We start from the raw sequence: 27,175 nt of genomic DNA, 5'->3' as shown, positions 1-27,175 counted from the left end.
AGAGGCAGGCAGATCTCTGTGAGTTCAAGGCCAGCCTCGTCTATATAGTGAGTTCCAGGACTACCAGGACTTCATAGAGAGACCCTTGTCTCAAAAAAACCGGATTTATTTGTGTGAAACCTTTCAACTGGTAAATATGGGCAGCAAAATTCATCTTAAGGCAATTCAGACGAAGAATGACTTCTGTGTAGCTACTGTCGCATCTACAGCAATGGCTTCAGGTGACAACATTGGGTCACACTCATCCCATGAACAATCTCAGAGTCAAACTGGGAAACCAAAGTAGCCAGCTCACTGAGGTTCACATAGATTGTCTTGGTCTTAAAACCAGAAAACCTGTATCCCAGGAATCTCTTCAGTGCCTACCAAACTGGAATCGTCGGTCCTGTGAGATCACAGCTGATTCCTCTAAAGAGTCTTCACCCGAGGTATTGTGCCTGCTCATTCATGGACATACACTCAGGGTGAATATTTGAACACACAAAGGAAAGGAGTTGATATCTTCAATTCATTGAAATACTCTCTAGGGTAGTGGTTCTCAACACTTGGGCCACGATCCCTATAGGGATCAAATGACCCTCTCATTGGGGTCAAATATCACATATCCTGCATATCAGATGACTGCATTATAATTTATAACAGTAACAAAGTTACAGTTATGAAGTAGCAAGGAAAATAATCTTATGGTTGGGGTCACCACAAATGAGGCACTGTGTTAAAGGGTCACAGCATTAGGAAGGTTGAAAACCACTGCTCTAGGGTCAAAGATGCCATTTTTGTCTCCTCACTAGTCAGATTTGACTTTTGACTGTTCTAAAAGATGATATCACCACTATGACCATGATGCCTGTCATGTGATCAGTTATCAGCAACACTACTTTTGTCAACACTGTCATCATGATCATTATCACTATGGTTACATTATCAGCAACATCAGCAGCAGCATCACCACCACCATGATCATCAACATGGCCACTACCATGTCCACATCACCATCATGAACATTTAATACCTCTGATGTTATAAAGGTACTAAATTGGGCAGTTCTGATCTCCAGACATGTGCTTGCTAGTTTGGGCTCTGATTTTCTGGTCAGGTACTCCAGGATCACATAGCCACAGTCATGTGGTGATGGTGGTAGTGATGATGATGATGTTGGTGATGGTGGTGATGATGATGATAGTGATGGTGGTAGTGATGATGATGATGATGATTGTCTCTAAGGAGCACTATCCATAATGGACACTGACAAAGCTTGCAACAAAAGTATCTTTACACACCATGAATTCATAAAGGCATTGCCTAAACTGTAGGATTCTGAGTGTATGTGAGGCAAAGTAGGTGTACCTAGCTGGTAGGCCTTTGAAGGGCCAGAAGGGAAATATAATCCAGATGTGAATCACCCTCTACAATGTGTTAAAGATACAAACCCCTGTGCTGTGCTGGAAGCTTCCAAAGGTTTTGGGGAAATGAAAGCATTCTCATGTTTCCCATGGTGCCTCAGTAGGATACTCATTTTTATAAATAATCTCAATTGAAACACCCATTTTTTTTGGCTGGCTCTGATAGTGCCACCATTCCTTTCTAGATGTGCCAGGCCACAGAGAAATTAGGTCACACAGAAGCAAATATTCATGGTAAACTTGGCAAAGGTGCCTACAGAGAATTTCCACTCTGCCAGTTGTGGAATTTGGTGGGGGCTCCGTGGCTGGGGAGGCCTCATTATAGCCACAGTGTTTTCCAGGAGCAGAGAGAGTGGAGAGGGATTAGAGAAAATTTCCAGAAATGAGACTACAGACCTGGCTTCAATAGGGCTGTGGTGCAGAGTGAATACTGCCAGGCCTGTGCATTCAGCCTCTCAGCTAGTCCCAGCTTCCGGGTATAAGGAAGGACACTGACGTCACACAGAACTCAAGCCCCATGGATGCCCTGACCAGCTATAAGCTCTTGGGTGGTTGGCTTTACCTCTCTGAGCCTCAACTTTCTCAGCTGAAAAAAAAAAAACGAGAGTGATGTGTGGCACCTTGGGGGACTTTGAGATGATGAAAGGAGAGATGCCGAGAAGGAGTTGACGCTCCGAGGTGTCAAGCCATTGCTGTTATGTGGGGTTGTAGGAGACAGGAAGAATTTCTACCAACTCAGAAATATAAACGCAAGAATGAGAGATGCTCTGTCCTCCGGGTGCACTGTAGCAACATGGTGACCAACTAAGACAGGAAGCCAGCTGCCGTGCCCCTGAAATTTGAATGGATAAAGAAAATCTGGTCCATGGGTATGAAATACTATTCAGCCATAGAAATGGAAATGCTGATGTGGATGAACTTGGGGAATGTGGTGCTACTCCAGTAGATTAGATACAGAGCAGATGAGCAGTCTCCATACATGGACGGATCTAAGATGCCCCCACAGAGAGAAGGAGAGAGGAGAGAGTCATGATTGGTAGAGATGCTGGGAGGGGTGATGGGGGTATCAGCCAGTGGGTATGAGGCTCTAATTTTGCTGAAAGAGCAGGTTCCAGGTATGTGATGTATAACATAGTGTTTGTAGCTAGCCACAAGGATGCTGTGGGTATACTTAAAACTTTGTTAAGAGGACATTCTGAGCTGGGGAAATGGCTGGTTCAGTAAAGTGCCTGCCTCACAACCATAAGGACCTGGGTTCAAACCTCAGAACTCACTTTAAAAATCTGGGCATCATGGCACACACATTTCTTTTCTCTCTTTTCTTTCCTTCTTCCTTCCTTCCTTCCTTCCTTCCTTCCTTCCTTCCTTCCTTCCTTCCTTCCTTCCTTCCTTCCTTCTCTCCTTTGTTCCTTCTTTCCTTCCTTCCTTCTTTCTCTCCTTCCTTCCTTCCTTCCTTCCTTCCTTCCTTCCTTCCTTCCTTCCTTCCTTCCTTTCTTTCTTTCTTTCTTTCTTTCTTTCTTTCTTTCTTTCTTTCTTTCTTTCTTTCTTTCTTTCTTTCTTTCTTTCTTTCCACTACACCCCATGTGGTTGGTAAAAGAGGCAGAGCTTGTCTACCCCAGGAATGAAGTGGGAGGATATGGAGGAGGGCAGGTCCAGAGGGGGCTCTGGGTGATGGTGGTGGATACTTGGGACTTCCACCCTCAGCTTCAATCTTTGCCAGCCCCAGTGGGGAGGAAGGGACGGCTATCAGAGCACAGCTTCAGATAGGAGTAGGATTCAGGCTGTGCCCTGGCTTCTAAAAGGTCTCCCGAGGAGGAGAACCAGCCTTGGAAGTGGCCCAGGGCATTTCTCATCCCTGTGCAGCAGCTCAGGGAGGCCGTTGGTAGCCTGAGGTTAATGCAGGTAAAGTTGGAGGCTTTGTGTGTGACCTGGTGGCAGGGGACTACTTAAAGGGAAGGAGGAACCAGCCCACCTGTGTGTTTGGAAGGCAAAGGGAACACTTTTCCATAAAATAAATGAATGTGCTGATTTTAACCTTTTAAAACTCTTTGGTTAAAATCCAGAGAGAGGGGGAAAAGAACCCTCTTGTTTCATCTAGCCATTCTTGTATTAATTTCTAAGTCAAAATACCAGGTTTAGTTCTCATTAAAATCTGTACCCACCTAAGGTTCTCAGGAATAAAATTCCATTATCCAGTCTCTTTGGTTTCTACTTTCAAGAATGCTTGGTATGCCGGGACTCAGCACAGCAGGGCTTCTGTGTCTGGAAGAACTTCCTCCCCTCCCCTCAGGATAGTGCTTTAGTTTAGCAGCTTGCCTGCTGGACTTCGCACAAGCCCATGTCTGAGGTAATAACCCACAGCCTTGGAAGGGAATTTTAGGTCTGATTCCAAGACATGCTGTCAAAATCCCCTTCGGAGTAATGGATGGCTCTCCTTTGTGTGCATGGCTGCACATCTGGCCCTGTGGTGTCTATCAGGACAAGGGTGGTCTGCTTGGGCATCCATGATGGTAACACTTAGGGAGGGAACTTCACATGTTTTATGCACTGGCTTCATTTTTTTTTTTAGCTTTATCATATGTATATGAGTGTTCTGCCAGCATGTCTCTCTCAATCCTCTTTCTAAAGCCCCTTCAGAAGGAAAAAGAGAGAAGGGATACCCTGAGTGTTAAGCCACTCATAATGGTGCAGAGAAAGTGGAAATTAAAGCCCTTGGTTTGGTGCTAAATCCTAAAGTGTTATGAAGATGAATGAGAGGTATACCGTTTCTATCCAATGAAAGGAGAGAGAGAGAGAGAGAGAGAGAGAGAGAGAGAGAGAGAGAGAGAGAGAGAGAGAGAGAGAGAATCTGTGCGATGTATGTGTGGTGTGTCTATGTGTCTATGTGTGTGGATTTGAACACGTGGTTCCCCAGTAGGTGGCGCTGTTGAGGGAGGCAAAGAGATGGAGCCGTCCCAGAGGTAGTACGTAGCTGAGGACAAGCTTTGAGGATCCACAGCCTCACCTCATTTCTAGTTCTTTCTCTCATCCTCATGGTTTGTGGGTGAGATGTGATCTCTCAGCTTCCCTCTCTTGCTTCCTGCTGCTCTGCCTCCCTGCCATTATGGACTCTCCCTCTGGAACCACAAGCCCAAGCAAAGGCCCTTTTCTATAAGTGGTGATGGTGTTCCATCACAGCAACAGAAAAGGAACAAACAAATGACCCTCTTCCTACCCCAGCACATAACTACTCATTCCACGGCTCCTCATTAAGCACCTACTGTTTACCAAGCTTTGTTCTAGACAGAGATTCCTTCCCCTCCTGGGGAAATCTCGATAACGAATGCAGAAGTGCAAGTCAATGCTCTGTCCTTCTATGAGAGAATATCTAGACAGGCTGGGTGTAGGGTGACAGGGTCATTCTTCTAAGCAAGGTGCTGAGAGAGACCTGGGAAGACTTAAGCAGGGACTTGACCAGTGTGAGGAGGAGCACCAACCTGGGTGTTGAGAAGAGGCCTTTGGCACAGGAAACAGCAGATGTAAAGGCTGGTTCCACCCAGCCTTTGTGAATACTCCAGTAATGAACACCACCAGTCACTGGCCTCAGGGACTACCCTAATCCAGGAGAGCCTCAACTCCACATCATGACATTTTCAAAACTGCAATCTCCAAACAAGGTCAGGTTCATGCTGTGTTGGGAATAGAGAGTTACAGAGTCGGATTGCCATGGACTCTCTTGGGGGAATGAGATATTCAACTCCTCCCACCGGTTATTTCTGAATGCCAGCCACCGACAAGCCTGAGATCAGAATTCTGTGCGTGCAGTGCCCTCAGCATTGGGGGTACAGGGCAACCAGCCTGGCTTACACAGACTTCCAGCAGGTGGGTCCAGGTCACTGAGGTGGTGTGGGTCTCAGTAGAAAGCTCATGCTATGGGCTCCTTACCACACACCACCCATGCATAGTGGCATGGCACCTGCCCCATGGAGCTCCTGATCTCCTAGAAGAGAGAACTCAGCGGTCCATAGACTCAGATCCCTTTAATCAGCCCACTGACTGATACTTTACTTTTAGTTTGATCTCATACAGAGATTATATATAGTGTGTCACAGAAAGTCCACGAACATAACCCAAGTTCAGATCAAGGAAAATGACTTTGTCTTAAGTCTGTATCTGTAAAGGGTGATGGTTTGAAATTCATCAAAAACCCCGAGTAACCTGGCCAACATGAGAAAATCCAATCAAAGTACCTCCGTCATGGGAAAGACAATTTCTTCTATCTGTCAAACGAGAGCTGTTTTTGTCCTGATTGGGCCAAAAAGTTAGGGTTTCTAATAAAAAAAATTTTTTTTTGGAGAAAAGATCCTATTATGTAGCTCTGAGTAGCCTAAAACTTGCTTTTTAGATCAGTCTGGCCTTGAACTCTGAGTGCTGGGATTAAGGGCATATGCCATCATGCCTGGCCCAAAGTAGGGATATTTTTCTCCTATTTAAAAAAAAATGTAGGTAGGGGGACACTTTGGGACAACAGATCCCCTTATACTCATCCAGCCACTGGTAAGTTCCATCTCTCTTATGAAAGACCTATCCATGTGGGCAGCCCCATCAGCATGCCCGGTTATATAAAGGAAGGAGTACCTGTCTCCTGTCCATCCCAGGATGGATGGTGGCAGAGCTGGGTATGATGTGGGAGCTCCATAAGGCTCAATGGATTCTATTGAGAGTCTATGGCCCCTTACCAGCCCCTCTCTCTCGTCACAAGAAAATGAGTCCCACTGAGCCCACACCTGACCTCTGTTCCTGTCCAAGCAACTCAGAGGAATACTTGTTTTTCACACAGAAGAAATGATTACCCCAAAATATATTTGACAGTTCAAGTGCTTCTCCAGTTTCATGCTACCCACACACAGACCTGGCATGTTCCTAGTCTTTACTAAACTCATACCTCTATCCCAAGCTTGACGTGAGTATGAGGAGGGTTCCAGGTAGGGAGAGGGTCCTTCAGGGAAAGGATGCTGATGGGAAGAGCAGCATATAACTGTCTGGAGATGGAGCTGAGCAAACTGCATTGGGACTAGCTACTATGGTTTAATAGTCACAGTTCCTTAGAGCAAACAGCACTGCCTGGGACGGACAGGCTTCTGCCTTGACTGGGCTCTTACAGACCCATGCCTGCAGCCTGCTTGGGGGACCTAGACACTGAGGCCTGATGGTACAGTCTGCTGGCGGCTCTTCCTGTCCCCAGCTTCCTCCATGCACTGAAGAATGGTTTAGGAAGATGTGATGCTGAGGCAAGAACTTCCAAGAAAAGCAAATTCCTCTTTAATTGACCCTGTCGGGCCTTTCTGAAGGCTGTTTTCTTTAAGATGAACAGCACCCTGGGAAATGCACTTGTTTTCTTTTCCTTTTGTGAATATTTATTTTATTTTTATATATGTATGCATAGTCACATGTGTGTGGGTGTCCCCTGAGGTCAGAAGAGGATGTTGGATCCTCTGGAGTTGGAGTTAAAAGCAGTGGTGAGCCACTCATGGTGAGGACTGCACTGAACTGGGGTTCTCTGCAAGAGCAGCAAGAGATTTATCCTCTGAGCTATTTCTCCAGCCCTTCTCAATGTTTTCAAAGGCCAACCCAGCTGCCAACAGGAAGCAGGGAGCTTGCTTCACCCTGTTTGTTTTTTCTCTCTCTTTCCTTTTTAAAAATATTTAGCTAGGTCTGTTATTATCAGCTACTTGGGATTCTGAGGAAGGAACATTGCCCATCAAAGGCTTGCCTAGACTACAGAATGGGTTCAAGGCTAACCTGGGCAACATAGTAAGAATCTGTCTCAAAATAAAAAGATAGAGTTGTAGCCCAGTGGTGTGTGTGTGTGTGTGTGTGTGTGCAAGCGCGCACTGAGTATTCATGAGGTCATAGGTTCAATCCCAGTACCAAAAAAAAAAAAAAAAGAAAAGAAAAATTCTCATCTTTGAGTGTATCTGTAGTTCTGTTCCTACTCAGTATCAATAAATATTTTTTGTGGGGGGCTAGTTATAAATGTACTTAACCTCATTTTAGTATAAAAACAAAACCCACTTTCTGATATGGTTATCCCTTCTCTTGATAAATACTGAGTCCCCCAAAACATTTTGGTACTTAAAATGTTCATACCAAAACATAGTTTTTAAGTGTCTCTAGGCCGTTTCATCTACAGCCCTTTCGTTAACACAGCTTCCCATTTAACTTTGGAGGTAAGGTCCTACTACGTAGTTCAGGCTGGTCTTGAACAGAATGCTCTTGAGGCAGAATCCTCCTGCCTCAGCCTGAGTACTGGGATTCTAGGTGTGCACATCCACATCCCCACTGACAACTGGTCCTAGTTCTCTATGCTGTGTTGCACAGTCGAAGTCAAGTCCTGTATTTCAGGTAAGCATAACACTGATGAACACCGAGCCTAGAGGTCGGATGCAAGCTGCAGGCACGCTGGCCCTGTAGAGATGCCGCTGTCAACGACTGAGGCATGAAGCCAGTCTGAATCCTCTTGGGCTAACTCGTAGACAAAAGGATTTGGAGTGTGACATGAGGAGTGATTTCTTCTTGTCTTAAAAGCACTGGGAAGACACAATAACCACAATAATGACATCTCATTTCATGGAGGACTCACGTGTTGTTGACAATGGGCTGTAATGATATCTTATATCCTTAAAATGGTTTTGCTTTTCAAAGTATTTGAATGTCTTATCTTTCTGAAATAGGCAGGGTAGGAATTGGGCACTTATGTTCTGTAATAGATGTTGGCACAAAGTCCAGGATGCAGATCTGCCATCCTCCCGCCCCCCAAGGGCCACACAGTAAATATTTTAGAGTTTTTGAGCACATAAGCACAACTGTTTAAAATGTAGACTTGAAAAGGGAATCAAGGTCAGGTGGAGGGCTACCTGGAGTTATGGTACACATTCAGAGCCAAGAATGAGCCAGGTGTGGTGGTACACATCCATAATCTCAGCACTGCTCGGGCTGAGGCAGGGGGATTGAGACTTTGAAGTGAGTCTGAGTTATTCCATGAGTTCAAAGTCAGCTGACCTCCCTAATGAGACTTGTGTGGCTCAGAGATCAAGTGCTTGTCAACTGTGTACACGGCCTGGATTCAGTCCACAGCATCCGAAAAATAATGTCATGAGCAATCACTCTCTACCTTCTGCAAGTTAACAAATGTGGCAGACAACAGGTGGGATGATGTCTGTTGTGTCTGGCTAGTGTCTGTCTCCCACCTTACAGTGAGAGCCAGATTTTCCCAGGATGCATCATGCCTACCTATGCTTAGTCTGACTGCATACCTCCTCTGGGTGACACAGCTTTAGGCCTTTCAAGCAGAGTGTAGCATACACTTTGTCTTTGATGAATGGCTGAAGGGGAGCACATGGCCAAGCCAGGCCAATGCTTCTAAAGATTTATTCTTCTTTATTTTTTAAAATGTGTGTGTGTGTGTGTGTGTGTGTGTGTGTGTGTGTGTGTGTGTATGTGCATGTGTAAGTGCAGTGCCTTCTAAGTCCAGAAGAGGGCATCAGATTCCCCCGAACTGGAGTTACAAGCAGTTAGAGCTAGGAACTGAACTCAGGACGTCTGAAGGAGCAGAATTAACTTCTTAACTACAGCACCATCTCTCTAGACCAATGATTCTAAACCAGAGCTTCTTCAGGGGGCTTGCTGAGTGATTGGCAGTGAGGGTCTCACTCTTCCTTGGGGGGGACGACACCATTATGGTCTTGCCAGGGGCTATCTGATGATGCTAACAGAGAGACTGAGGGCCGGGAGCACCCAGGGTGTGGTCTGCCCACCATCACCAATCACCTTTCCCAGGAGGCCTTAAAAAGACTCCAGGTAGATCTTGCTAAACCACACAACGTGTACTCACAGGGGTTTGAGAAACACTTTAAGTTCAAATTGGGTTGGGTTTATCTCCTAGGTATACTGAAGAATCCTGCTCGATTCATTTCCCATAATCTCTTATTAATTAAATAGGATGCTTGCTGACAAGGGCTCATCAATGAGAGTGACAGAAGGTCGACACGTAATTTGCAACCCAACCCCATCACAGGTGGGATGGAGAAGCACAAGGCTCTGTGAGTCCATATGGCCTGTCCACTGTCCACTGTCCTCTGGCTTCTTGGCTATTGAGAGCCTTGTCTTTGGTCCAAGGGAAGTAGGATGTAACAGCTGCCTCTTTCAGGCACGGGGCAGGGAGGAGCTGGGAATAGCTCTCAGGGGCTGCTTGACACAGGGCTCCCCTGCCTTTTTTTCCCCCCTATTTCTATAATGAAACACCCTTAACAAGAGCAACTTAGGGCAGAAAGGACTTATTTGGCTCACACTTCCAGGTTACAGTCCATCATTGAGGGGAAGTCAAGGCAGGGACTCAAGCAGCTTGTCATGCGCCACATCCATAGCCCAGAGCAGAGAGGCGAGCACTCACCCAAGCTACCTGCTTGCCCATGCACAGCCTATTTTCTTCACTCTTCCACGGTCCATGAAACTGTGCTACCCACAGGCAGCGTGGGTCTTTCTGCCTCAGCTGACCATCAAAACAATCCCCCACAGACATGCCTCTAGGCCAACTTGATCTAGACAAGTTTTCCTCATTAAGAATCTCTTCCCAGGTGATGCTAGGTTGAGTCAAGTTGACAGTCAAAACTAAGCAGCACATTTGCCATTCACATGATGCCATATAACCAAGAAGAATAACTTTAGTTGACTCGGGTCTTTGAGATTTGGGGTCACTTGTTGCCACAGCCTAGCCCAGCTCATCCTGACCAGGATACACACCAGCCTAAAGTTTTCATATAAATTGGAACATGAAAAAAGAGAGCTGAAGTGGTTTAAATTAGAAGTAAGTGACAAGGACTTTGGTACGTGGCCGTGGCTAGTACCATGACGGCATTATCTGAGAAGCTTAGCTACTGAAAGGTAATGTTGCCACTTTCAGGATGGAGGAAGATGGAGTCACTTATACATAAATAATTGCAGTGATGACCCAGGAAAGAGGAAGCATGCAGGAGTACTGTTCATCAGTAGGATGCAAGGGCTGCCATGACAGCATGACTTACCATAGCAAGGGGGACAATGGCGACCAGGTCCTTCTGGCTGATGAAGATCTCGGACACAGCGATGTCTGTGGTCCCCTTCCTCGGGTACTCCACCTGCCATGTGATGGGCTGTGTCCCTGAGAGGCTGCTGAAACTGGCGATCTCAAAGTTCATCTGCATGACCTCGTTGAATAGATTGCTGCTTCTGCAAGGGAATGAAAGGAAATTGCGGTGATATAGTGTGGACCCCAATAAACTTGCCTGAGGATCAGAGGACAGAGCCAGCCACTAGATTAGACACAGAGTCAGGCAGTGGTGGCACACACCTTTAATTCCAGCACTTGAGATCTCATGCCTTTGCTTGGGATACACACACACCTTTAATCCCAGGAAGTAATATGGCAGGGCAGAGAAAGGTATATAAGGCGTGAGGAAACAGGAACTCTTTCTCTTTAGGCTGAGGATTTTGTAGAGGTAAGAACTAGTGGCTGGCTGTTCTGCTTCTCTGATCTTTCAGCTTTCACCTTGATATCTGGCTCTGGATTTCTTTTTTTTATTAAAAGACCATCTAAGATTCAAACAACAGGAAATGGCTTTAATATGATGGTGTTTGAAGGATCCTTCTCTCCCTTTACCCCAAATCTGATAATTGTGCTCAGAACGAGAGGATGGAAAGACTACCTCTCAGAGATAGCTCCAGGCACTTGAAGCATGATGTCACTTTCAAATTAGAGAGTTGGGAGCTAAGATAGAGCAGCACCCACAAGCCACGGATCCGAGCAAAAATTCTTAAACACTGAACACTGATCAGTGTATGTAGGGATGAGGTCTTTGGATTGTTTTTGAGAGAAGGGCTCCCTTTATAGCCATGGCTGGCCTGGAGCTCACTCTATAGATCAGGCTGGACTCAAAACTTGTTGAAATCTCCTGACTTAGCTTCCTGAGTTCTGGGATTAGTGTGCACCACCATGTCCAGGTAACACTTGTTTTTGTTTTTAGTATGATTGGACTCAAAGTCATGCTCAGGTGGAGAACTGCCATAAATATGTACTTTTAAAACCGACCCATGGAGTTGGGATGTAGCTCTAGTGGTACAGTGCTTGCCTGGCATGCTCAAAGTCCCTGGTTCAATTCCCAGCACTGGATCTACCAGACAAGATGGTGCACACCTATTATCCCAGGCCCTGGGAAGTTGAAGCAGGTGGATGGGAGTTCAAGGATTCCTGCTTATACTCCAATTTCAAGGCTAACCTGGGATAGATGAGACCTTGTCTTAAAAAGAAGGTGATACAATCCCTGGCCCCCAAATAAGAAATGCAGCGCCATGCCTAAGCCTGACTCATCCAGCTCTGTGTCTCATACCCTCTCTCAGAATCTGCCCCATCAGACGTCCCCTTCTGTGGTTGCTGGTGGAAGACAGAGACAAAGAAAAGGAGTCAGTTCATCCTGTGGCCTGTACTTTTCTACTGTCTCTGAGTATCTGCCTTGAGGAGACCAAGAACCTCCGACTAATATGGGCAGTGCTGGTGATGTTGGAGCGATAGAGAGATTTAAACACTTAGGTAACCCCAGAGAATGCCAGCAACCACTGCTTGATAAAAATCAATGGTGTGGATTTACAGATGTAACTCTTGAAGGAGAATTTTCAAAATTGGCTTAAAATAAAGCAGTTACTCAAAAGTAAATAAATCCCCCCAGTAGTCACGACAAATTTCAGACCATCGAAAACACAATTTTCCACACCTCTTGCCCACTGGACTCAACTGTAAGAAAATGAAGCCTGAGAAGGGATTTTAGCTTCCCAGCCTGGGGGGTGGGGGAGGGATTTGAGTACCCGTACCATAGCCACCATGGGCAGCTCAGTGCCTGCGGAAGCAAAGCCACTCACAAAATGAAGAAATGAAATTCTCAATGGGGAAGTCTCTCCCAGGAGAACGGTACCGTCTGGTGTGGGCTGTATTTTACCCATCCTGATTCAAGTGCTGTCACGGACCCAAATGTCTCTTTCCCACCCTGCCCACAGAAGCAGCTTTCCGATGAGCTCTCCATGGTGCTGAGGAGTATGGGTTTGACTTGCAGGCTCCACTTTGTGAAAGTAGGAACTGAACAAATGCCCCACAGTGAGCAGAACAGGAGGCGAGAAAGAAACGGAGGGGAGATGGGCAAAAACACGGCGTGTGTGTGTGTGTGTGTGTGTGTGTGTGTGTGTGTGTGTGTGTGTGTGTGTGCGCAAAGCTAGAATCCTAGGAAAAACAGCTCTACAGAAGTCTGTGCCTCACATTCAAACACACACACACACACACTGCTGTCTTGATCCTCTGTGTCAGTGGCTCCCATTTAGGGTACTGCGGGCAGACATCTTATCAGCAGAGATTCAACACGCTAGCACAAAAAAAGGACCCGGCCTCCCCCACTCTTGTTTGCAGTGAGTACAAGAGACAGAAATTCAGAACCCACGTCATAAGGGCAGCATAAGGGAGGGAGAAGCTTATGAAGTCTGCCCCGTGGAACAGGGCAGCACACTTGGATTTCACTCCAAGATTCAGCTTTAAAAATAAACAAATGGCGGGGCTGGAGAGATGGCTCAGTGGTTGGGAGCATTTATTGCTCTTGCAGAAGACCTAGGTTCGGTTCCTAGCATCCCCATGGCAGCTCTCAACCATCTGTTCCAGGGGACCTGATACCACCTTTTGCCCTCTGTGGGCACTAGATACACATGTGGTGTACCCATGTGTATGCAGGCACAACACTCATATATACAAAATAAAAATAAATCTTTTTTAAAAAATAAACAAACAGAGCTAGAGGGATGCCCTGTTGTTTCACATGGATTCTGGTGATCAACTCCCCACACTTGTATGGCAAGCACTTTACTGACTGAGACAAATCACTAGAGTCGCACACTCTCCCGTCCACTAGAGAGTGAGACTGCAAACCTACCTTCTGTGTTTGTTACCTGAAGTTAAAGCTCCGCATAGGCCTTTCTTGAGCCAACCTCCTGCACCTGGGGCTGCGACCCACAATCCTTTCATCTCCCCAGTCCTGACGACAGGACTCCCTCCCCTTCTCTGTTTTCTCAATCTCTTTCCCCTTCCTTTCCTTAGGGTACCCCACTCTGGTTGTCTCTACCATTCAGGCACTTCAGGCATACTTCCACTCAGGCCATTTGCAATAATTTCTTTCCCACAGGATCACTTATCACCCTGCTCCCCACAGCCCATCCACTCATGTTTTTGGACCCCTGTTGCTTGGGATTCACCCTTCATTTACATGGCCACCCAACTCAGTGTGAATTTATCTCCACTTGCGAGTTCAATATCCACATCTTCCTTTACCAATTCAAGCTCCCTAGCAGCAGTGGTATGGTATTCTTCCATTACCTTCAAATGACACATCGCCATGCTGACCTACCAGAGGCACGCAGTAAATGTTTGTCGAATGAATAATAGATGAGTGACTGCTCCGGGAGCCTGGCTTCCTGATATTCACACTTTTCCTTCCAGTAGTCAGGTTAATATTAATTTCTACCCAGGAGGGGGGAGAGTCTCCATTTTGTTAGGAAGGAGGGTGGAGGCAGGCTTTGAAGCTATCAGCTTTTCCAGAAGGGCTGAACCCATTCCAAAGGAAAAAAAAAAAAAAGCAAAAAAGCAGAGTCTGTTGGAGACCTTCCAGAGAAGACACGCTCCGAGGTCCACTCCTAAAACTTTGCATTTTCCAGATATCACAGAGGACAGACGCTGGATCCACTCCAAAGCTTGCTATTGAATTTTACGCCTGCTAAGCTCTGCTAAGTACATAATGAGGAGTCTGAATTAACTATGCAAAAGTGTAATTTACAGTTAATGTTTGTAATTGATGAGTTGCGGGTCTCTGTGGCAGCGCTAACTGCTGAGACGAAAGGGCCCTGAGGGGGATGAAGGAAAGTTTTTTAGTTCTAGAACAGAAGGCCTCCTCTACCCATGCGCTCTCTAGTCATCCATCCATCAAGCATTTAGGAAGCAGATCCCTGCCAGGCACCCACTGGAAACACTCAGAAGCTGAGTGTTGGGAACGCTACAGAGTCCCTGTAGTTGACAGTGGGTGGGAGAGTGCCTTGGAGACCTCCCAGACTCCTGCTGTCCACTCCCCAGTCACTCCCTCAGCTTAAAGACACAGAGAGTGGCCCAACCAATGCACATTAGCAAGCCTTGGGGCTCCTTTCTTGTCCCAGGCTTCTCTTTGCTGGCATCCATTTTCCAAGCAGCAGAGACTCCACTGGGGCCAATGGTGGTTTGAACATGAACACGCCCCCACCCCCACCTCCCAGGCTCACACATCTGAACTCCTTGGTTCTGAGCAGGAGGTGCTGCTCTGGGGGTGGTCTTGAGACTTTGGGGGGAGGTGGGTCCTCATCCGAGGAAGTGGGTTCTGGGGGTGGTGAGCCTTGAGGTGGATAGCTGGACCCTGCTTTTTGTTTGTTGACTGACAACAGGATAGAAACAGCTGCCCCAAGCTCCGGTTGCAAAACAGCCCCTGCTCTGCCTTGCCTGCATCCCCTCAGACCAGGAGCAAGAATAAGCTTAAGAGCAACTAATGGGCGAAGGCTGTCTTTCTATGACTACGAACTTGTATTTGGCGTGCTGATGGGTTTGGGGTACACACCCGACTCACTCTGTCCTAACAATCTCTGTCCTCTTATTTGAGGGGCTTAACCTGGGCTGGATGACCAGATACCTAGCTGGACTTCCCTCCTTAGGCATCTCCATTCTCTTACAGTGCAGAGCCAAGAGGGAGGGATGGGCCAGTTTCTGACTCCTCCTTGTTCTGCCTGGCTAGTGGGGCTACCCCGAAGTTATGTGTCCTCCCTGCTACTTGTCAAAAAGCACACCACGAAGAGAGGTGAGGGGCTGGAGATGACTCAGCTGGTGAGGTCCTGAGTTCAAGTCTCAGAACGTAGGGAGAAAAAAAAAAAGCCAGGTGTGGTGAAATATGCTCAGAACACCAGTGCTGGGGAAGCGGAAACAGGCTGATCTCTGGGCCTCACTGTCCAGGAACCATAGCTGACTCAGAGAGCTCTGGGACCCAGTGAGTGTGGACGGCACCTGAGGAGTGAGAGCTAAGGTTGAAGGTTGTCCTCTAGTTTCCATAGGCATGCATACATGTGTACCCACATGGACATGAATGCAAACACACACACACACACACACACACACACACACACACACGCACGCATGCACACGCACACACACACACGCACACACACACACACACACACACACACACACACACACACACACACGATACAAGAAGAGAAGCAATGATTGACAAAGGAATGATCCCCTATGATCCCCGCATAGGGGATTCTGGCTGGCCAGACTGCTTTGAGGTTCTTGCTGTGGGGGTAAACCACCTTATACCTGCTTTCCCCTGGTCACTTTGTGCTACCAGATTGTATTGTTTTTTTTGGACAGGGTCTCACTGTGTAGCCCTGGCTACTGCCTCTCCTGGAACTGACAGAGATCCACCTGCCTCTGCCTGTTAAGTGCTTAGGTTAAAGGTATGTGTCACCATCACACCTGGTGACTTGCCATTTACCCCTGAGCCTCCCGGGGTCCCCATTTCCCCTTTTGTAAGCATTAGCTATGGAAAATATCCAGGTGGCCTCAGGGCTGTGTGCTAACACTCAGCACAGTGGTCATGCCTACCCCGCACCTGACAGTGACATGCGGGTAAGCTGAAATTTGGTGAAGGGACATTGGGAAGAAATCTCTGCTTCCCAGGTCTCCTGGAATTCACAGCACATTCCCTGGGCTATAAACATTCTGGTGCTCAGACACCAGGGTGCCCGGCTTCAAAGGCATCAAATGCCTTAACAAATACCCTCTGCCAGACCCTGCATGAGAATCAGGTATTAACCCCCACCCCCACCCCCAAAAAAGCAGCAAATGGAAAAACAGATACAGGATCCAATGATCTTTCCCACTGACCATTGGGCTCACTCTAAAAGGAAGTGTCCCCTGGACAGCAGCCCCTCCAACCTGGGATGCCCCACCCAGAGCCTAGCGTCCCCAAATCAGCTGTAATGGAGAGAGAGACAAAGCAGGGAAGCTGTAGCTGCTTAGCTGAGGCTGCCCAACGGGACTTCCAATTTAGAAAAAGCCTTTCTTAGGTGTGGTGGAAGCAGCTGGAATGGAGAAAAAACGAGGCTGAAATGAAGCACATCCTTTGAGAAATCAGTTTAAAGGCTGTAATTTTGGCTTAGAGTAAACTCTGTTTAGGGGACTCCTAGTCTGCAGGCTGTGGGGAATTGGATAATACTGTGTTCACACTGGAGATGGAAAACATCATCTTGCTGAAAAATGGTTTTGGTCCCAGGGTCCTCCGGATGCTGAAGTGTTGCAAAGCAGCCGTGACAGCTGGGTCTTTGTGCTCTCCCTGTCTGGGGGGGACCGCAGTGGTGGGTCCTCTAGGTGCTGGGCTGGGAGGTCTCTGGCTCCCTTCATCTGCAATCGGCAGTACGTATTCTCTGAAGAAAGATGGACTGTGCGTCTGCAATGTGCAAAGAGATAGAACAGCAGCCAACCTGATGGCTATTTTCTCACCTCAAGTGTCTGTGTGGGACAGAGGGGATACTTATCTACAACAGAGCAGCTAGCCCCAGTAACGGCCTCCTGAGCACATGTCCTGTGTGCTGGCCCTTCAGCCTGGCTGTTCTAAGAGGCTGCTGGGAGAGGATAACACCATTCAAGAAGATAGAATCCAGGCAGAGGCACTAGAGCTTGTAATGACAGGCTTTGGCTCACACCTGGCCTCACTGCTTCTCCTGTCTTGTTTTCTTTTGTTTTTTCTGAGACAGGGTTTCTCCGTGTAGTTTTGGTGCCTGTCCTGGATCTCGCTCTGTAGACCAGGCTGGCCTCGAACTCACAGAGATCCACCTGGCTCTGCCTCCTGAGTGCTGGGATTAAAGGTGTGCGCCACCAACGCCTGGCTCTCTGTCTTGTTTCCTTAACTGGTCTCAGAATAATCTTTATTTTAGGATTAGAGCAAGTACCCCCATATCCTTAATGCTTCAGTATCAGCATGGGAACCTGTGCTCTGAGCCTACCAGACAGGCAGGGGGTGGGGGACACAGTGAGAGAAAGGCAGAGAGAGAGAGAGAGAGAGAGAGAGAGAGAGAGAGAGAGAGAGAGAGAGAGAGAGAGAGAGAGAGGAAGAGGGAGGGAGGGAGGGAGAGGGGAGAGGGAGAGGGAGAGGGAGAGGGAGTGGGAGAGGGAGAGGGAGAGGGAGAGGGAGGGAGACAGAGACAGACATGGAGGAGGGGAGAAAGAGAGGGAGAAGGGGAGGGAGGTGGAGAGAGGAGGTGAGAATCCAAATGTTCTGAGGCCGTGCAGGGAGGCAAAAGTTTGGTGCTCACAGCTGGATGCCATCCATTCACAATGATGCTCAGGGGACTGGAAACTGGATTAAGTAGGAGAGGGTTAGGAACCAGTATTGATGGTGTATGCATACTGTGCTGGGCATTTAATTCATATCAGCACCACAGCCTTGAAACAAGTCATAGGGATGAGCACCAGCCTCACGCAGAGGCAGGTCCCTGTCTCAAGGGTCAGAGCTCCAGAAGCAGGACTCAAGCCCAGACCTTCCTGTCCACTTCCCATGCAAATGTTCGAGCAGCCAGGGAAAAATGTGGATGCTGTTATTCCTCATATATACCCACATATATAATACATATATACGTGTGTATTTTTTTTTTGAGACTGTTACTCATGTAGCTCAGGCTGGCCTCAAACCTTTTATATAGGCTGACCCTGAACTCTCAATACTTCTGCCTCCACCTCCCCGGTGCTGGAATTGCCGCTGTGTACCACCACACTTGGCATCTGTTAGTGACTGAAATGCTGGGGGAGGAGTCTCTAGGCCTGTGTGTGTGTGTGTGTGTGTGTGTGTGTGTGTGTATGGAGGTTAGTGGTGTTGGCTCAGAGAGATAACAGAGGAGGAAATGGGGAAGAAGAGAAAGTAAAAGAGAGAACAATGATGAAAAGATATGGAAGGTGGGGGTGTGGAAGTCCACGTCGCCGTGGCTGTCACCTCACTGTACGCCACTGCAGACACAGGCTTGCTATGGTAAAATTTGATCTTTAGAACTTGAGGAAAACATGCCCCCCTCCCCCGCCTCAAAAGGGCACTGTCCTCTGATCCTTGACAAAGACAAATGGAATGGCCAGGACCCTCATGTTCAACGGTCCATAAGGAACAGACCTATGATCTGAGAGCTCTCACTGTGCGGAGGCCGGAGCTTGCCAGCCATGTGCTCTCTTCCGTCCACAAGGCAGCTGTCCCTCTTTGGTTTTCCTGACACCTGACAGGTGATTCCTTAGCCTCCGTTGACGTTTCTGGGGCCACAGGGAGCCCCATACCTCCTGAGGAAGCCAGTTCCACTTTGGGTAGCCTGAGCTTCAGGAAGCTCCTCTTCATATGGAGTGGCGTGAAAGCGACCCCCAGATGTTGGCACCTGGCTGCTTTCCTAGCTGGGGACCCAGGAAAAGTGTCATTGGGAATACAGAAAGGCGCCTGCAGCTCTCCCTGACACAGGCCTCAGCGCTCAGAACCTGGGCTCCAAGCACATCAGCCAGCATGCTGCAACAGAGAGAGGTGAGTACTGGGGAGGTGAGAATTCGCCTCCTTTGTAGACCATGGGAAACTTCTTTCACTTATCTCCCAGCCATCCATCTGTCCATCCATCCCTCCTTCCATCCATCCACTTATCCATTTATCCACTGAGCATCTATTTTTTTATAAAGTTTCGAAGATTCATATTTTTTAAAATTTTATGTGTATGAGTGTATTCCCCGCATGTATATGTATATGTATGTGTATGAGTGTGTGTATGTGTATGTGTATATGTATATGTGTAGCATGAATCTTAACAGGTCTTATTAATAAAATCAAACCTGGGCCAGATATTGGGGTGAATGTTGGAAGATCAGAGAAGCAAAACAAGCCACAGCTTCCTCACCTTGCCAGTTCCTAAGCTGATCCTGTTTCCTCAGACTTGAAGCCTCTGAGTCCTCATATCTAAATGGATCTCAGCTAAACTGCTGCTAGGAGCCTAAAAGCTTAACCAGCGAAATGCTGCTAGTTTCTGATCTTCACACCTTATATACCTTTCTGCTTTCCGCCCTCACTTCCTGGGATTAAAGGCTCACTTTCTGGGATTAAAGGCGTGTGTCACCAAACCTGGCTGTTTCCAATGTGGCCTTGAACTCACAGAGATCCAGGAAGATTTCTGCCTCTGGAATGCTAGGATTAAAGGCGTGTGCTATCACTACCTAACCTCTATGTTTAATATTGTGGCTGTTCTGTCTCTGATCCTAGATAAGTTTATTAGAGTGCACAATTTTTCAGGGAACACAATACCACCACATATATATGTATATGTATGTGTATATGTATATGTATACGTATACACACGCACACACGCACCATGTGCATGCCTGGTGCCCATGGAGGCCAGAAGAGGGCATTGGATCCTGTGAAACTGGCACCACAGACAGTTATGACATGGACGCTGGGAACTGAGCCTGAGTCCTCTGGAAGAGCAGCCAGTGCTCTTAAGCACTGAGTCATCTCTCTAGCTCCACCCCCAGGACGTATTTCCAAGCCCTTGTATTCATCAGGGATTGTTAGTGTGTGCAGTGAACCATGAAGACTCAAACCAGAAGCTACCTCACTGGGTCCAAGGCTCCATATTCAGCTCCCCACTGGCCCATTGGGAGGAATAAGAACAGAGGGGATGCAAACAGCGAAGGAAGCATGCACAGGAAGCCTGCTGCTGCAGTGTGAGGTGGCACTGAGCAGCCTGGGTGCTGAAGATGGCAGATTTGTGGCATACATGGCCCCAGCCAAGGAACAACCACCAGCTTCCCAGACTTCTGGCCTTTGAAGAGAGGCCAAGAACTGGACTCTTAAGTAAAAACCTCCCAGTGTTTTCAGCAGATAGTAAACTCAGCAGAATGGAACAAGGAGAGGCTGGCAGAAATGAAAACTGGTAAAGAGGCCAGTTTGTCTTCGGCCATGTTTACTGTGGGTCCCTCCAACAGCCACCTATGGATGGATGAGCAAAAGGTCTCACAGGGCTCTACCCCTTACTGCTGATCTATTGGCAATGAATTGGTTCTGAGAGTTGGGGAGGGCCTTGGTTAGGGGGAGTGTCTTAGTGTCTTCAATTGCTGTGATGAGACACCATGACCACAGCAACTCTTATAGATGAAAACATTTAATTGAGGGTGGCTCTCTTACAGTTTCAGAGGTTCAGTCCTTTATCATTCTGGTGGGGAGCATGATGGCGTTCAGGCAGACATGGTGCTGGAGTAGCAGCTGAGAATCCTACATCTTGGAAGTAATAGGAAGTTGACTGAGACACTGGGTGGTATCCTGAGCATAGGAAATTCCAAAGCCCGCCCCCACAGTGACATACTTCCTCCAACAAGGTCGCACCAACTCCAACAAAGCCACACCTCCTAGTACCCAATTGTTCCGTTGTTTGCTTTGGTTTTCCTTATAGTCAGTCTCTCTTTCCCCCCCACCCTCCTCTCTCTCTCTCTCTCTCTCTCTCTCTCTCTCTCTCTCTCTCTCTCTCTCTCTCTCACACACACACACACACACACACACACACACACACACACACACACATTTTAATTTACAATTGTTCATTTAACAGAGAATCTTATATTAGTACATTAAGTTGAACATGGGACTCAAAGCCTATATGGAATGGGTCATGGAATGCACTCATGAGATCTTGTTCAAGAACACTGAGCCACAGGCTGTTTCTCATCAGGGCTCACCAGAAGTCTCTGGAGAGAACTGAGATGAGGTCCTTTGTCACTCTGGGATTTGATGGAGTTCGTGCTGTTGTAAATACAGGCCCAGTGCAACCATCTCTTGAGGTCTGGTTTCATATGCTGATGTCTCATCTCCTAAGTGATGGATAGAGGTTGGTGCTGGGAGGGTCAGGTCCTCAGGATGGGTCCTCCCTGTGTGAATTTAGGGACCCAGAGAGCTATATGCTCCTCTTTTTCTGATTGTTTAGAATGGAAGACTGTGCCCAGGAGGAAGAAACTGTCCCCAGACATCCTGAGTCTGCTGAGACCCTGATCTTGTTCTCCAAGTTGCAGACTGGGAACATCTCCCTTCTGTTATTCAGGAGCCACTCAGGCAATTCTGTTACAGCAGCCAGAGTGGGTTGAGACATTATCTTCCCATGTACTTTGGGTGGTGATGCTTTGGTCTTATTTGGCCTCTGATGATCCTTGTCACCAACACCCAAGAACACAGTGTCTGAGCACAACCACAGTCAACATGTCCCCACACTGAGAAATCCTTCCTGGTACAGCTGTGACATGAGGTATACTCACCAAGACTAATGGGCTGAAGGCTTGGTTCTCACTGAGGGGTGTTCATAGGTGGGCAGTGATCATGAGATCCTAACCCAGTCAGTGTAAGGACCCAAGGTTAATTTTTAAGGTGTTTCTGGTGACAATGGAAACTTGGGGAGTTAGGGCCAAGATGGAGGAAGTCATTTGTGGGAGCCTATATTCAGGTTCCTAGTGGCTTTACCCAGCAGGTCCACATAGAGGATGATCAGGACCACAGGCCTGAGTGCAGGTGTCTGAGATGGTCTGCACTTGGCTGTGCTGGCGGGGGGGGGGGGGGGGGGGTCTTTTGCTCCACCCCTTGGCATCTCTATAAAAACCCTGGGGCAAAGAGAGTTGGGGCCCATTGGAATAGGTTCCAGGCCCTCTCGAGGCTGTCCTGTGTTTTCTATCTGTTTATCTCCACATTCTAAATCCTTCTATCTAATATTTCCTGCTGCTTGCACTCAAGAAGACTCCGGGGAGCTGCGGGGTTGGTGAGTAGCCGCCCCGCAGTCATCACTGGGGGTGTGTCCTTGGAGGATGAGCCTTGTCTGCAGCTGCTTTTTATGCTTTCTGCTTCCTGGCAGCCACGAAGTGAGCCACTTCCTGTACCACATACCCTGCCATCAAGAGAGCCTTCTTCACCTCAAACCCAGAGTAACAGAGCCAGTTGATCATGGACCAGAGCCTCTGAAACTATGAGCCAAAAATAACCTTTCTCTCCCTTAACTGCTGATCTTAGGCATTTCATCACAGCGATAGAAAAACTGGATGGTCACCCTTCCCCTAGTGTGCATGCGCAAAGTCTGGGGGGGGGGTGAAATGAAGAGTGAGGACTTCAACCTGGGGTCCCCAGGCTCTACTTCTTCCCTCCCCCCAGCCTATAGCTCCTGTCCCTTAGGTGAACAGCACTCCCAAGGAAAGGTACAGGGAGGCAGGCAGTAAGACCCAAGCCTGGAAGGGGGCTGCTCCCTTTAATGCAGCAAATGTAAACCCAGGGCTGTGGGGTGGCCTCGGGGACATGAACTGGGTTCCGCTGCAGATGATTCGAACCAAGAAGACTAGAGAAAATGAAGCCAAAGACAGAGTGTGGGCTGCAGGCTATTCCCTTTCCACTCAGTGACATGACTTCATGTGGCTTTTAAGAGAGACGACCCCCCCCCCCCCCCCCGCCACCTCAGTTTGGCTGCCTAGTCAATATTTGCCTCAGTTTCTTTTGACAAAAGGCATGATGGGTTTTCACAAAAGGAAAAGAGAGAGGAGAAAAACAGAGTTGATGGGGGAGGATAAGCCTCACACATCATTCAGGAGTAGTTAAATACACGTGGCAGAGCGGCGGCGGTTTGATTTGCTTATGTAATAGTGGAAAAGTACAAGCCCGAATCCCAGCTCTCCCTGTAGCTAATAGTCATTTTTAACCATAACAGAACAAAACCCTGGTCTTTGCAAAGTAGGTCACAGATTGCTAAATATATTCTGCTAAATATATCTTTCTAATATGTATTGTGTACTTATAAAAACTATACTTATATAAATACATACCATAAATCACATGTAAGCATGTAGCATATATTTACTATGTACGGCTCTAGCAGATATATTTGGCTATGGTAATTATTTGGCATTTTTTTTTTTTGACATTTCAAAAAGTTTTAAATGTAGCGCACTCACACAGGAACAAAATAAAAACTGCAAACACAACAGAAAACAAGAGGATGAGAATTAAGCTTCCCTCCCACTCCCAACATTTAATTTCTCAAGTCGTCTTCTGTAGCTTTCCAGAGATCAGCTTTGTATTTGCAAACGTACTCCCCCTACTTTGTGTCTTTGTATGTGGTATGCATGCTTGTGTGTATTTGTGTTCCGATGTGCGCAGGTGCACATGTGTGGATGGTGTATGCATGTGGCATTCAGTGTCTCCTTTAACTGCTCTCCACAGTACTTACTCAGGTAGGGCCTCTCGTTGAAGTAGGGGCTCAGTTCGGCCAGTTTGCCTAGCCAGCTCACTCCCAGGAACCCCCTGTGTCTACTTCCCAGCTTTCAAGATGGGTTCTGGGAACCCAAACTCTGGTCATCATGCTTTATCCACTGAAGCCACTATCCTGGCTTTTATAACTTTATTTTTAACACTTGTCAGTATTTATTTGTGTGTGTGTGTGTGTGTGTGTGTGTGTGTGTGTGTGTGTGAGAGAGAGAGAGAGAGAGAGAGAGAGAGAGAGAATATGAGAATGTGTGTTGGTGCATGCCACGGCACATGTATGGACATCATAGGACAACTTCTGGGAATCAGTTCTCTCTTTCCACTATGTGGGTCCTGGGAATCAAACTCAGGTCCACAGCATTGGTGGCAAAGCAACTTTGCCCACTGAGCCATCTCGCCAGACCCTCTTTTGTCACTTTTTATTTTTCAACTGTAAGAAAATACACTTAGGATAATTTTCTGTGGGATCCCCCCTGCAGGTACGCAGTGCACATACTGAGCACACACAACATCCCAGACTCGTGGTGAGGTGTGCAGCCCTCGCCATGCCCATCTCCATAGTTCCTGCCACCTTGGATAACTGCTGTCCCTCCCTCAGCCTCTGGTACCCACCCACCCACTACTTCCTATCTCTGAGTCTAGTCCCTAGGGGACCTATCACAAGTGAAATCTGAGGCATTGTTCCTTGGGTGTGAGAGGAGGTCCCTGAGATCCACTTGTGCTATAGCATCCTTCCACGTTTCACTCTCAGAGAGTTATATATCACACACCCCCTCCACACTTTGTTTCTCTTCTTACTTCACAAGACTTCTTAGAGAAATTTCCAGATCATTGGATATAGACCGCTTATTTCAAATGACTGCAGACTATTCCACTTAATAGAAGTGTCAGAATGCATGTGGCCTCTTGCAGGCAGTGCCTCGATAAGCTTGTCCGAAAACACACACGCAGAGACATCTCAGGGTATGCTTCCATAAAGAGGTCCACTGTGTTGTAGGGGTTGGACATTTAAAATTTCATATCATGTAAATGGCATCCACAGAGCGGGCACCAACTTACAATGCCAAGAGGGTGCACCAAGAAACCCTCCCATTTGTCTTCATTTGGCACAAGAAGTTCATCGTTTTAACCGGGTCTGCCTTGGGCCTCTCTCTTCCTTTGGTTATATGACTATTAAAATGATGGACTTCCAGAAATTAGAGTCCCCTAGGAATCTTCCTCTGGGAGGAGAAAAAGCTGAAGCCCTTGTGGCAGCCAGAAGAGGAACTTGTCTCCTGGAAAAAGACTGACAGTTTGACAGTTGTCCTTCTAGAAAACCTTGGAGCTGGGACTTTGATGGGTAGGGACCACACCTCGAGGACTGCCTGGTTATGCATATTGCTGCTTTTTATTTAAGCCCTAATCTCATGTCTGATGTTCTGATGATGGACTTGGTGAGGAGGGGTGGCTGAGTCTCTTTGTGCCTCATCTCAGTGTGGCCACACTGAAGAAATCTCCATTCTATGCTTAAAAAAAAGTATTAGACTTTTAATTGTTTTATCAGGGATGAATCTGGTTTGTTGTGGCACAGGCTGTGGCCCCAAGTCCCCTAATAAATTAACCACAGCCTATGGGACTCTGCTCATCTCCTAGCAACAAGCACGAAGACAATGAACTAAGTCTTATCTTCATCGTGGCCCTCAGTGGACCATGTATCCTGGGCTCAGGTCTTGCCTCGCCGCTCCCATGGATGGAGGGGTGCAGGAGGCAAGTCTGTTGCATTTTAGGGAAGGTTGAGGCTTCATGCACTTGAGGCTGCCATGGTGGGATACATGGAAGGTCATGCTGGGAAGAGGCAGGGCAAGCATCAGCAAGGTGAGTCCTGACTGCCTTCCACCAAAGTCAAATCTGCCCATCACACAAATGAGGCCACCTTGTACATGCCACCACTGGGCTGCCCCCATGTACAGTACACCACTTGGCTGCTCCTGCTGATGTCACCAATAGGCACAGACCAATAGGCACAGTTCCAGCTGGGTCTGATCCTAAGGACAAACCTGTTACAAGCTGTGGAGAAATGGGGGTCGGGGGGTGGGAAAGCTTAAGGGAGTGGGAGGTCCTTGCTGGATCAGGAACAGAGTGGGAGAACAAGGAAAGAGAGGTCCCCAGAAATCCACAAAGATGACTCCACTGTGGACACTACTGGTAATGGTCAAGAGGGTGCCTGAGCTGACCTACTCTGGTGATTGGATGGCCGAACACCCTAACTGTCATGATGGAACTCTCATCCAGTGACTGATGGAAGCAGATGCAGAAATCTGTGGCCAGGCCCCAGGCATCCAATAATGAGAGAGAGGAGGGATCATGTGAGCAAGAGATATGATTGGTAAAAGTACAGTGACAACTAGCCAAACTAGTGGAAACACATGAACTGTGAACCAATAGCTGAGGAGCCCCCATGGAACTGGACCAGGCCCTCTGGATAAGTGAGACAGTGGATGAGCTTCAACTGTTTAGAAGGCCCCCAGGCAGTGGGACTGGGACCTGTCCTTGGTGCATGAGCTGGCTTTTTGGAACCTAGTGCCTATGCTGAGACACTTTGCTCAGCTTTGATGTAGGGAGGAGGGGATTGGACCTGCCTCAACTGAATGTACCAGGCTCTGCTGACTCCCCAAGGGAGATCTTGCCTTGGAAAAAGTGGGAATGGGGGGTGGGATAGGGGGGGGAAGGCTGGGAGGTGGGAGGAGGGAGGACAGGGGAATCTGTGGCTGATATGTAAAATGAATAGAAAATCTCTTAATAAAAAAAAAAAAAGAACCGGGTGGTGGTGGTGCACGCCTTTAATCCCAGCACTCGGGAGGCAGAGCCAGGCGGATCTCTGTGAGTTCGAGGCCAGCCTGGGCTACCAAGTGAGTTCCAGGAAAGGTGCAAAGCTACACAGAGAAACCCTGTCTCGAAAAATGAAAAAAAAAAAGTGGATGAAGCTACATGGTGGGATTGCCTGTCACATAGCAATTATTATCTTGCAATTATTATCTTATAATTTATAGAAATAAATATTATATAGATATATAATATATGTTATTATATATAAATATATAGTAAATAAATACTATAAAAGATTCTCAAGCAGGAAAGCTTGTAGACAAGGAAAACCATCTCAGCCTCTAGTATCATGGTCAGATGGTAAGAAAGACTCTGTACTGACTAGTCTTATGTCAACTTGACACAAACTAGAGTCATCAGAGAGGAGGGAGACTCACTTGAGAAAATGCCTCCAAAAGATCTGGCTGGAGGGCATTTTCTTAATTAGTGCTTGATGGGGGAGGACACAGCCCATTGTGGGTGGAGCTATCCCTGGGCTGGTGGTCCTGG

General features: G+C 47.5%; 1 protein-coding gene across 1 annotated transcript in view; it reads right to left on the bottom strand.

The window, feature by feature from the left end:
* Positions 1 to 27,175, bottom strand: part of Tmem132c (transmembrane protein 132C) — a 323,353-nt gene that overhangs the window by 54,179 nt on the left and 241,999 nt on the right. The window contains exon 4 of the mRNA XM_006970660.4: positions 10,466 to 10,649. Within this exon, the coding sequence (XP_006970722.2) occupies positions 10,466 to 10,649 (184 nt within the window). The remainder of the gene's footprint in view (positions 1 to 10,465; positions 10,650 to 27,175) is intronic.

Source organism: Peromyscus maniculatus, chromosome 23 (genome assembly GCF_049852395.1).
Source record: "Peromyscus maniculatus bairdii isolate BWxNUB_F1_BW_parent chromosome 23, HU_Pman_BW_mat_3.1, whole genome shotgun sequence".
Lineage (NCBI taxonomy): Eukaryota > Metazoa > Chordata > Mammalia > Rodentia > Cricetidae > Peromyscus > Peromyscus maniculatus.
Note: the sequence above shows the minus strand (reverse complement) of the source record. Positions and strands in the feature narration are given on the sequence as shown.